This window comes from Carassius gibelio, chromosome B15, assembly GCF_023724105.1.
Source record: "Carassius gibelio isolate Cgi1373 ecotype wild population from Czech Republic chromosome B15, carGib1.2-hapl.c, whole genome shotgun sequence".
Taxonomy (NCBI): Eukaryota; Metazoa; Chordata; class Actinopteri; order Cypriniformes; family Cyprinidae; genus Carassius; species Carassius gibelio.
The window spans coordinates 16,203,012-16,215,404 of record NC_068410.1 but is presented as its reverse complement, the minus strand read 5'-3'; the positions used below and the strand labels follow the sequence as shown (position 1 = coordinate 16,215,404).

The window sequence follows — 12,393 nt, the reverse complement described above, 5'->3', positions numbered from 1 at the left end:
ATATGAAATCAATATTGTCACTTTATGATGAGCGGTGTGTGATCCGGTAAATCAGAGGTGTGTGTGGCTGTGCTAGTGCTGTAAAACAGTCCAGAAAATCCTCTTCAGAGATTCCAAACATGGAATTGTTTAAAAATAATTAAACAATACAAAAAAAATGTCCAATATTTATGTTACTGTATTTCTTACCCCGATGCAAGCTTATTCCAAGGGTTTCAAAAGGCACATATAACGGATCCTTAAAGGGGGGGGGGGCTCGAACCCGGGTCTCCGATGGGAGGCGGACGCAATTACAAGAGCCCCTTTCACACTGCCATTCCGGCAAATACAGGGGTAAAGTGTTCCTGTAATTGTTCCCTGGTCGCTAGATTTGGCACTTTCACACTGCCAGTGTATGTGCGTGCTTTCACACACAACCCTTGAAGATCCCGTAACGACACGTGACATCAGCGCGTGACGTGTAATGTACCAGTCGACAAGGCTTGGCACGTTATACTTTAACTCAAGCAAGCAAACGACCTCGGCGTCAGCGCGGAAAGTGAGGAACTAACTGATCTCTGCTTCATTACAGTTTGCACATATGTTTTCGTCGCGAATGTTGATCTTCCTTCAAAACAGCCGGTAAAAGAGTCGCGCGATAACGCGCGTCATCACTTCGATACGGAATTAGATCTGGCTTTTGTTCACACAGCGCTCGTTCCGGATCGATTACCGCAATGTTACTATGTCCCAGACCCGGGTTCGATTCGGTAATCAATTCCGGGACGTGGTTGCTTTCACACAGAAGGCGACCAGGCAATGTTACAGGAATATTGCGGGTCCGACGTGCAGTGTGAAAGGGGCTAAGGAGGCAGAGATATTTTAAGCAGTTTTACTCACCCCCTGTGGTTCCAACACACAATCGTGAACCTTTTTCGTTGGGATTGCATCATCCTTAAGAAATAAACCATACGCAAATCAGTTGTCAAACTGGGCTTTGTTTGTAAAACAAGCATTTTAGAAATGCAGGGAACAAACACAAACACTTGCACAACTCCGTTGATGCTCTGTAAAAATAAACTCCATCCACTGGTCCCTTAATGCTGTTTTTTCTTTGGTAATCTGTGCAGGGTTGTCTTGCCCTGGCAACCAAAAACACACTTCTTTTGTGACATTTCCCGATGCTCTTGCTCTGATCAGCAAATGCCTGTTGTGCTCACGCTCTTCCGGCAGACGTGCCCTCAGGACCCATATAAGGAAATTCCGCTCCATCTAACCTCACACAGAGCCATACTCGAAAAAAACTTTCCGAAATTTGTGACAAACCGGAAGGAGTATTTTTGGAACAGAAATACTCCTTCAAAGGTACAACTTGATTTTTGAAACTTTGTCCATGTTTAGCATGGGAATCCAACTCTTTAACAGTGTAAAAAAAACTCAGTATGCATGAAATAGCATTTCACCCCCCCCTTTAAAGCCATCTGTTGATTGAAGTAATCTGCATGTCAGTTTTCTAAAAAATATGTATTAAAATCCTGTTCCAAATTGCAAGAACATGCTTTCTTATAAAACCCTGCATGTACTTCATGTCTCTAGTGTGCTATAAATTTATTTACAAATTGGCAGAGGATGAAAAAGAGACCGGCACCATTTAACACAATCCCTTCAATGTAACAAAGACGTACAGCAGCTTAAATCAACGGTGTGTGTACACAAACACACACACACACACACACACTGTTCGGTTACACAGAATCTTCAAAATATCTTCGAAAATAAAGTGATAAAATCTTCAAAATAAAGTGATAAAAATTTTTTTAAAGCACATGCACCAAGTTCGTATAGGAATGCACTCTTTGTATTCATGTGGTTTTAAAACTTATTCCACTAAATGTACATCACTGGTGAAATATGGTAAAACAAACAAACAAAATAACAGATATCACCATACTTCACCAGTTGATTAATCATAGCACAATAAGAGGTTTTTGTATTACAAGAGTGTTGTTTATATATTTAAACGTGGAATTCTTTCATTTAATATGCACTCATTTGCATTAAAATCCATAACAGAAATCTGAACATTGGATAAAGCCACTTTCTTTTAATCACTCCATAAATCAGAAAAATCATGACAACAGACCCCAACCCCCCGAAAAAAAATAAAAAAATAATAACCTGGTTTTACAGACCCCTCTGTAAAAACTTGCAAAATATAAATAGGGATTCACCTGCTAACTTTGTTGCAAACAAAAAAAAAAAAAGATTAATTTATGTGTATTTTGGAAGTTTTCTTTCCACTAGTCTGAAAAAGCACATGCTGTGAAAACAAAATAGCCCGAAAAATATCAAAATTGTATACCAGTGCATGGAAAAACAAAAAGTTTACATTTAATAAAATTTTGATAGCATTTAAGGAAACCAAATTATATGGAACAACTAATGTTAGTCATTATGGTAAAAAAAAAAAAAAAAAGTTTAAATAGGTAGATTATTCTTATGACAAATATCATGCTTTGTAAATGTATAAATATTAAGTTTTTGAGTCGCACCACATGCCTTTTTACAAAACGAATTAAACTTGCATTGTCATAAAAAGGTCAAATTATGAAGGTCTGCAGAGGTTTGAGATTTATTTCTGCATGTTTTGCACCACATGAGTTTGTTGATTATTTTATTATTAAGCAGTGAAGCTGCTAAACTATTTAAAAAGGTTTACTTGTCGTGATTTTTATTATTTGAATCAGCGGTAGCACTTTATTTTACAGCCCTGTTCCGCATGTATGTACTTATTATAGTAATTACAATAACTATGTAATAACTAGGTACTAACCCTGAACCTACCCCATAAACCTAACCCTAACCCATGTAGTTAGTTACCTTGTATTACCAGAACTTTCTTAGATAAACACACTGTAAGTACACTATAAGTACATGTTAGTACACGTACTGTAAAATAAAGTGCAACCGAATTAGCTCTTTTCTTCATTGTGATGTAATGACTGTGATGTTGTTTGACCCTGACATTTTTTACTTTATGAGCGAAAATTCATCCAGAAATTAAAAATATGTTCATATATAAGAGGTGTATTCAGATGATTGTATGTATTAATTTTATTTGAAGCCATTTTCCATTAAGTTACCAGATCCACACACACACACAAAACATGTCATATCATTGACCCAACTGCCTCTGTGCCATTTATACTTAAAAATACAAAAATCTCACTACCTCACCAGCTCCATATGGCCATGTTACTTGAGGATGAAGGAATTGGGATACAAGCCCCTCAACATCGAGTGATGTAATGTTAGGTTACCCACGCACTCATCATGGTGAAGATCCCAGCCAGATGATCACAGCACTCCATCTCCATCTGAAGCAGATCCTCCACACTCTCTTCATGATGAGGACCATGAACACAGAACCTTCAGAGAACAACAAACAAGGCAAACGCAGATTTAAAGCTCCAACCAAGAGCGGACTTCTCTTACATCCACCCAGTTGTTTCCATTTCTCCATCTTCCAGATTCTGAAGCCTTGGCTATTGCTTGAGAGATAACTTTGGGCTCCATATCAACCAGTTCTGTTACACATAAAAATTAAGAACCTAATAAATATAAAATATTACAGTGGTATTAAGACATATGAGGGAGCTGAACCTCTCTCCAGTAGATCTCTCATAGAAGAATCTCTCATCACTGCGTTGCTCGAACCTCTTTCTGCTTGGTCCACTGGAATCATTGCTTAAATAACATTAAGTCACCACTTTTGAAAACGTTTACAAAGTAAAAGCAGAGCATCTGTGCGCACAGTTGAAGGCGGGTGCAGGTTTGTAAGTGTCGGAACTGATGCATGATGGGAACTAAAGGTCAGAAAATCTGTCCAACTATCAGATTATCAGTGCACAAAACATATATTTTGGGGGCTACCTTGCTCTACGAATATCACAAAAACATGCATAGATCCTCCCAAATAAAGAAAGAATGATAAATAAATAAATATAAAAAAAATAATTCATTGATGTATTTAAATTTGAAGAAATATTGGAAAAAACTGGCTGATAGAATGATTGATTTTGAGGAATATCAATTAATCAATCAATAACACTGATAACAATTTATTTCCTTCAAGTGCACAAAGAAAGCATGTTATTCGTTGTGATAAAGTCATTTTCAAGTTCTATTGCACAACACAATAGATCACATTTAGAATTAATTTTTTTAAATGTATTTATTGCCATGATTTGTCATTGTTTTGTATTCTGATATTATTTGGATTATATGTAGGCTACTACATGTAAATTGTAAAATATAAATACATATATATTTAACATAAAACAACACACACACAAAGTAATGTTATAATATATTCTATAATTATTTATGGCTTTTGTATCCTGATAGAATTTTCTTGACAGTTACACGGATGAAAACAGTCTCGCGCGAGTATTTCCCGGATTCCTCCGCGCGGGGGCGTCAGATCGCGTCATGCCGGTCATGGCGACGCTGCGTTCATGTCCATGAGGCGGGAAGCGCGAGCTCTTCACGCGGTTTGAAGTGATCCCAGACAGCGAAATCAACGATGGCTGGCGTTTTCGATATCGACCTGGACCAGCCAGAGGAAAATGTCTCCGATGATGAGCTGGAGGAGGTAAGGGACGGTCGCTGTAAGTGAACGGCACGCGGGAGTGTACCACCCCGAGCAGAGTGCAGGCCTGAGGCCCGAGGAACTGCTTTATGTTATGCTAACAGGCTAACACGATTAACCTACAGTGTGTTTTATATACGTTACTGAATGACTGGTATTCTGTCTGTCAGCACAAGTCAGAGATATTGGAGTTTTACATGTTGAAATGTGTTTTATGTGCAGTAGACAATGATACGAGCTGAATATAATGGGGTTGGTTGTATGTGAGCTTGCTACTTGACAGTACAGTACTGTACAGTTGTGGCAATTTAAAGGGCTGGCTGGATGTATGCGTTTCCTTTAGCATCGAAACTTGCAATGCAGCATGCTTAAGATATACACATTTTTGCATGCATATTGCTTAAAATAATTTATTAACTTCGCTAATATACTTTATTTATTTATTTCTTTTTTACCTTATGGAATCTGGGAATAGTATTGCGAAATCTGACCCCTTACGCTTTCATGTTCAGACTAGAAGTGCTGCTAACTGTTGCCTTGTAACGTTATCTGCTCGTGCACTGATCATCTCTCTCCACCCGACATAACGCTGTTCACTGCTGCAGGGAATTGAGCCTTTATTGATTATGAATTTCATACTTCTCTTCTGCAGGCTCAGATCAATGACCTCATGGATCAGTGCAGTGGCTTTGAGTTGTAAGTATGTGTAGAGTTTGCAATAATAATAATAATACTAATAAAAAAAAAACTGCCTAGAAATAAACAGCACAACAGTATTCTATTGTAGATGAGAGTAATAATGCACTTTATTGCTTTATTTCTTACAGTAACATGGACGACTGTGAGAAGATCGAGATATCAGAGGACAATGTGAACCAAGGCACTGAGAACATCCGTCCGGAGTGCTTTGAGCTTCTCCGTGTGTTGGGAAAAGGAGGTTATGGAAAGGTATTTTTTTATTTAATGTAACACATTCTTATATTTTCTATCTATTTTTTTAATTTCTTTTATTTTTAAGCACTTTTCACACTATACCGTACCCCCAAAGTGCTTAACATTGTACTGAACACGATAATTGTTATATACACAACCTTACAGTGCATTACATAATCAGTAATAATAAATCTGTTAAAAGATTAAAGGGCACAAATATGACTTTACACAACATTGGACAAGTTCTAATATCAGTGGGTATAATGATAATATACAATATCAGTGTTGTAATATCAAATAAATGGAACAGAGGAGTTACTGTCGTAAAATAAAACTTTAAAAAATGTTTGTGGATTGAAATACAGTATAAATCAAATGAAATATGTAAATATAAAAACTCAGAGCATTAAAATTACTACTTATAACACTATTTAGAGCAATGTTACTATTTAGATTAAATGTATTATTTATGCTCCCTAAAATCAAAATTAAATGAAATAAACCTTAATAGTAATATTTAACAATAACAAAAATTCATATTACTAAAATAACACTGTGACGTATTCCATTTGAACCTGTCTGGGCTTGAATTTAACCTTTTTATTTTATTACATTTTTTTGCAGGTTTTCCAGGTTCGGAAAGTATCTGGTGCAGGATCAGGGAAAATATTTGCAATGAAAGTTTTAAAAAAGGTTAAGCAAATTCCTTAAATTTGAATGCGTTCATTTACATTTGTGCCAATGTCTCAATGTCCCTCTGTTCTGCTGCTTGTAGGCTATGATTGTACGCAACGCCAAGGACACAGCGCATACTAAAGCAGAGAGGAACATCTTAGAGGAAGTCAAACATCCTTTTATCGTTGATCTAATCTATGCCTTTCAGACGGGCGGCAAGCTTTACCTCATCCTTGAATACCTAAGTGGTTCGTGACTCAAGAACAAGCTTTGTCTCAGAGATGGATAACTACTCATTCTTTCAGCTGTCCTCCTGTTGTTGCGGAGTTGCTAAGGAATACATTCTGCCCTTGGAGGCATTTTTGTTTTGCATAGAGGGAATTTAAACATTTTACAAAATGCATAATAAGCTAAATTGTGCAATGCATAAAAAAAAAGAAAAAAAAGGTTTGAAACGCTTTTTTTCATTTTGTGGCTGAAATTGTACATTTGCAGTATGTGATGTTTGAGATATGATGTGGTGAAGCTTTACTATGAGTCCATCTGGGTTTTCTCTTTAAACTGCTTTTTTCTTTTGCAGGTGGGGAGCTTTTCATGCAGCTTGAGCGAGAGGGGATTTTCATGGAGGATACGGCCTGGTAAGAAAGGGCGATTTGATCAGTTTTGTGACTTTTAAAGCATAATCTTGCTATGTTAAAACTTAATTTTGATTAGTCCTTTTAATGGAGTGTTTCATTGAAATGTCAACGTTTTAAACCATTTTCGGACACATGAACACCGACACATGCATAAAATAAGCCTTACATTCAATATGAGATGAACAGAGAAAATCAGAATGATGCTCAGGGCTTTTTACACGCAGCTTTTACTTGGCTGAAATCTCTATGGCTCTCGGACACCTGCATCAGAAAGGCATCATCTACAGAGATCTCAAACCGGAGAACATCATGCTCAATAACCAAGGTTTGGCCGCTGCTTTTTGTAATCCTGAAAGGAGTAAATCTGAAAATGAGCGGAGAAGTCTTTAATTCTAATAATCCGTTTTTCGTTTTATCACAGGACATGTAAAACTGACTGATTTCGGGCTGTGTAAGGAGTCGATTCATGACGGCACGGTGACACACACTTTCTGTGGCACTATTGAATACATGTGAGACGTTTAAAGAAACCTTTACATCCTTGTGATGTCCAAGGAGCTAATTTCCTGTTCTGCAAATGCCTCTCTTCATTGCCTGCCGTGGCCGTGTGACATGCATTTAGATGAATTCTACAGTAGTGTGAGACGTTTCTTTATTTCAGGGCTCCAGAGATCCTCATGAGAAGCGGACACAATCGGGCTGTTGACTGGTGGAGTCTGGGGGCTTTGATGTATGACATGTTAACTGGAGCAGTGAGTATAAACGTCTTGGGAATTTGTCATTGTGCAGCGATCTATAGCCTGCGATAGTTCAGTTTGGGTTTTGTATTTAAATTTATGTTTTAGAATTAATGTCAACAACCAGTTACTGAACTTGGCTAATTAAAAAATCTTTTTCTTTTGTATCTATTTTTCTTAATTTAATTAATTCGTTATTTTTGTCATTTTTTTTTACTGATTACTTAAATCAGCTAGACTTTTTTTTCAACAATAATGTGTTCTCTTAAAGTGTTAAGGATTTTGTTTTGTGATTCAAATTCCCTCAAAATGTAATATAATTTAATTCTGATTTCTAAAAACTGGTCCAGACATAATTTTTTTTTTTATTTGTCAGAATTGGGTTTTATTTATTTATTTATTTATTTATTTATTTTATACATTTCTACAGTTAATTTTCAATCCAATGAAAAAATATTTTCAGTATTTTAGTGTAATGACAATGTATAAGCCAGTTTAATTTTGAAATGAATAGTTGTCAAAACTATTGCACTTAACCGTTTTTTAGGCATAATAAAATCGTTAACTTTATGTTTGTCAGGAAGGTCTCTCACAATGGTGTTACTGTATTTGTGATTCTTAGCATCAGAAAGTTTGTTAAAGGGGTCACTGGATGCAACATGCACTTTTACAAGTTGTTTGAACTGAAATGTGTGTTGGCAGTGTGTGTACGCAACCACCCTATAATGATAAAAAGTGTTTTTTTTTTATATATATATATATTTTAAATCATTTCCCCTTTCTCAAATTGAGCTGATCTCACATGTGATGTCATAGAGACAGGCCCCTCCCACAATAGTTTGATTGATGGTAGCGTTTCAGCACAGACTGGACTGGTGTCTTACTTTAGACCCGCCCTGAGTGAGTTGTCATCAGTCCACCATTGTTTCACCACCGGAGCAGATGTAGACAAGAATGGCTCCTAAGTGATTGAGGTGTTCTGTTGTTGGATGTAGTAATGAACACCGAAGTCGTTATTTACTTCTGACATCTGATCCGCTGAAGACGCAGAGGATTACTTTTGTTTTGGAAGGAAATGCCTCGATCTACTAATTGCGTCTATCTTCATAATTGAATACGAATAATTCGGTATCAAGCTTCACGTCCATGAATGTAAGGCTTTTTTGAATGAATCTTTGCAAATTGCCTTTACTAATAACATGCTAATTAGCGAGTTTCACGATGAATGTGGCTAAAGTTGACAATCTCTCAGTGAGCGGCTTGGAAGAGAGGGGTGGTGTCAGTAGAGCTCATTAACATTTCAAGGAAAATGCTGCAAAATGTCTTGATCTGAAAAGAACTGTTTTTGACAGGGTTTTGACAGGGTAAAAAGAATCAGGTCAACCTGTGGAAAATGGGCATCCAATGATCCCTTTAACCCTTGATCTAGTCAATTTAGAAGTTTTTTTTTTTTTTTTTTACATTTTCGTCCATTCTAGCCCCCATTTACAGGAGAGAACCGGAAAAAAACCATTGACAAAATTCTTAAATGCAAACTCAACCTCCCACCCTACCTCACACAAGAAGCCAGGGACCTTCTCAAAAGGGTAGGTGTACACCCATTAGATTTTTCCCTGTATTACACTTATTGTGTGTTATGTAATTGTTTTAATAAGTATTTTTCTGTCATTTTGTAATAAAAATATACTGTGTTAAGCTACTGAAAAGAAATGCCTCATCTCGGCTTGGGGCTGGACCTGGAGATGCAACAGAAGTACAGGTCTGTTTTCATCAACATTAATGTCAACATCTTAACCTTGTAAAGCCTGACATTAAATAATGATAATAGTCAAAAAATATATAGATTTTGATATTTAGAAAATATATTGCTGTTGCTGTAAACCCAAGTTGCTTCCATCTGGTAACTGTTCATCTTGAAGTATTGCTAAGAATATAATCTATTCTTATATTTATCGTTTAAAAACCATTAAAGATTCCAAAGCATAAAGACATGCATCCCATGACCTGAAAAGAGTTTTTCAAGTTATACTTGAAAACCTTTTACTAGTCAAAAAAAAATTAAACTGTCAATCAGATGGAAGAAGGCATGTAGTAGAATGTGTACAACAGGTTTTTCAGCAAGATTTGATCTTTTTGATAATTTCCAGGCCTTAAAAACTTGTGTATCAAATGAAAAAAAAAATGCTCTATAGGGTGAAGATTGTCTTTCACTATTGATTTTCTGTTGATTTTATAGGTCCCGTTTTACGCGTTTTTTGAAGCTTTGATTGTGTTTACAATGAGCAATATAACGTGTTCATGTTTCGCGTGTAAAAAAACACAGTATTTTTCACACAATTCACCTATCTGTTTACTGCTGTTTTCACTGTCACAAAAACGAGCTGATGACTTCCTTGCTCCATCTTTCAAGAATAATCTTTGTGTGAATCCGGCATTAAACTGATTGAGATTGAGGAAGCTGTCCTCAGCAAATAGCACATAGTTTTACATGTGGATTATAATTTTCGGGAACAGAGTTAAACATAAACTGTAACCATTGATCTCTAAGTACAGCGTCCCTGAGAAGCCCAGACAAAGGTGATTGGACTCCGAGATGAAAATAACAGCGTTTCGACGACATGGCGACAAACACAAACGCAGCTCTTCCTCCTCCTCCGTCGGAGCGCAACAAGACCACGCCCCCTTTTTTGTGTATTCATGTGGGCGGACGTTAGTCAAAAAATTGTTTTAGTGATGTCATTACTGGATTTAGTCCAAACGGGTCGTTTTTTGTAGGCGAATTCTGTTAAAATATCTCGCTTGGCATTGAACTTTGAGCTTTATAATTTTACAGATATTATTTATAACAACAACATAAAACACTAACTAAAGTTTAGAACATGGGATCACGAAAAACGGGACCTTTAATGTTTAACCAGACTTCAGAATTCAGAAAGAAGTGCTGGGTTTAGTTTTAATTAGCTTGAGTTTGTCTTCTAGACTCATCCCTTCTTCCGACATGTTAATTGGGATGACCTTCTTGTGCGTAAAGTGGAACCACCATTCAAGCCTTTCTTGGTAACTATAGTCACTTCTTATGGTGTTCCATCATCTTATGTGATAATTGAGTATATTTGAATTACGTGACCCGATGTCTAATTTCGATAGCAATCTGCTGACGATGTGAGCCAGTTTGATTCAAAGTTCACCAGCCAGACTCCCGTTGACAGTCCTGATGACTCAACACTGAGTGAAAGTGCAAATCAGGTCTTTTTGGTAAGGCAGTCAAGTCATGATTCAACTGTCCTGCTTATCTGTTTAGAGAAATTGTCTTGAGCTTTCCTTTATCTTTTCTTCTAATTCTTGCAGGGTTTCACCTATGTAGCTCCATCTGTGTTGGAAAATTTAAAGGAAAAGTTCTCATTTGAGCCAAAAATCCGTTCACCTCGCCGGTTTTTGGGAAGCCCTCGCACGCCTGTCAGGTAATCACGGTTTCTGACTTGTAAATGTCCCAAAATTCAAATTAAAAACCATTCTTCTCTCGTCTTTCAGCCCGGTTAAGTTCTCAGGAGATTGTTGGCCACGAGGTCCCACTTTGCCCGGACCCTCCACCCTACAGTCCCCCACAGAGCTCGCTATGGAAGTGTCCACCGTGGATCAGATGGAGATCCAGGCTAGTTCCGAGGCCACTGCCCCTCTTCCCATCAGGCAACCCGCTGGCTCCAATGTGGGCCAGTTTAAGCAGCAGACCTACCCCGTGATCTCCAAAAGGCCAGAGCATCTACGAATGAACCTATGACCATTAGTCCAACTTAGAGTTTTCCTTTACTTTCTCTATTTCTTTTATATGGACACTTGGGGAGATGAAAGGTCCCCACCGTCACTACCATCTGCTATATACTGTCCTTCACATCTGATGAGCATGTGTCTTTCACTGAGTCTGAGAAACTGCTACAGTTCCTCGCATCCCAAAACCTCAGAGCACATCCTTAGATGATTCCTGTTATTACATATCAAATGGATTATCAGGATCTGGCCTTTTTTTGGATTATCAACTTTTTTTTTTTTTTTTTTTTTTTTTACATGATTTTACCATAAAAGGAACATTAAACAAACAAACAAAAAAGATATTAAAAAAGACACTATTTGCAAATGTGCAGATGAGTTGATGATCCCTGCAAGATGATCAAGTGATGTTGAGGAATTTCTTCCAGTGGGATGCTTTGAGTTTTTACAGTATTTCCAAGGAAAGCTGAATTGCTTTCCAGCTGTTAAACAATTGTACAAATCATTACGGACTGCAGAATGAGTTTCACTCAGCGGAGGTTCGCTACCTGACCTAAGTCTTAGACATTTTTACACAAGTGTATCCCACAATGCTGTATAGATGATGGATAAATACACGAGCCTCAATAAAAACAAATACGTGACCTTTCTAGTTTCTTTTTATCCAAGTTGTTTAATCCAACAATTGATAAAATACATCAGTGCTGGACTTGACTAGAAAATGTTATTTTTAATATGAAGTGCCCATGGAGTTGAATAGCTTGTGACTTTTCAAGGTCTATAAATAACACTTTTAAAATTCTTATATCCAGTTTTTCCAAGACTTTTGGGAATCATTATTTTTCCACTTGGCCTAATTTAATGCTTGTTTTGTCTTACTCAAGTCATTTTGAGAGAAAAAAAACTATAAAATCATCTGTTTTATCTGGTGGAAACATTGTGTTTATAAGGATGTATTTCTACATCCCTTCTGTGCTCTTCTCTTGCTAGCATAAGCAGCTTGTCTGAGCCAATC

At 37.0% G+C, this 12,393-nt stretch overlaps 1 protein-coding gene across 1 annotated transcript; it reads left to right on the top strand.

Moving 5' to 3' along the window:
* The first annotated feature begins 4,444 nt into the window (after positions 1-4,444).
* Positions 4,445-12,022, top strand: LOC127972780 (ribosomal protein S6 kinase beta-1). The gene is made up of 15 exons (XM_052576553.1): positions 4,445-4,633; positions 5,283-5,326; positions 5,458-5,578; positions 6,188-6,256; positions 6,339-6,486; positions 6,819-6,876; positions 7,101-7,201; positions 7,298-7,388; positions 7,538-7,628; positions 9,092-9,199; positions 9,310-9,372; positions 10,593-10,670; positions 10,761-10,868; positions 10,962-11,074; positions 11,145-12,022. The coding sequence occupies exons 1-15, from the start codon at positions 4,565-4,567 to the stop codon at positions 11,389-11,391; spliced, it is 1,509 nt and encodes a 502-aa protein (XP_052432513.1). The 5' UTR covers positions 4,445-4,564; the 3' UTR covers positions 11,392-12,022.
* The last annotated feature ends 371 nt before the right edge of the window (positions 12,023-12,393 follow it).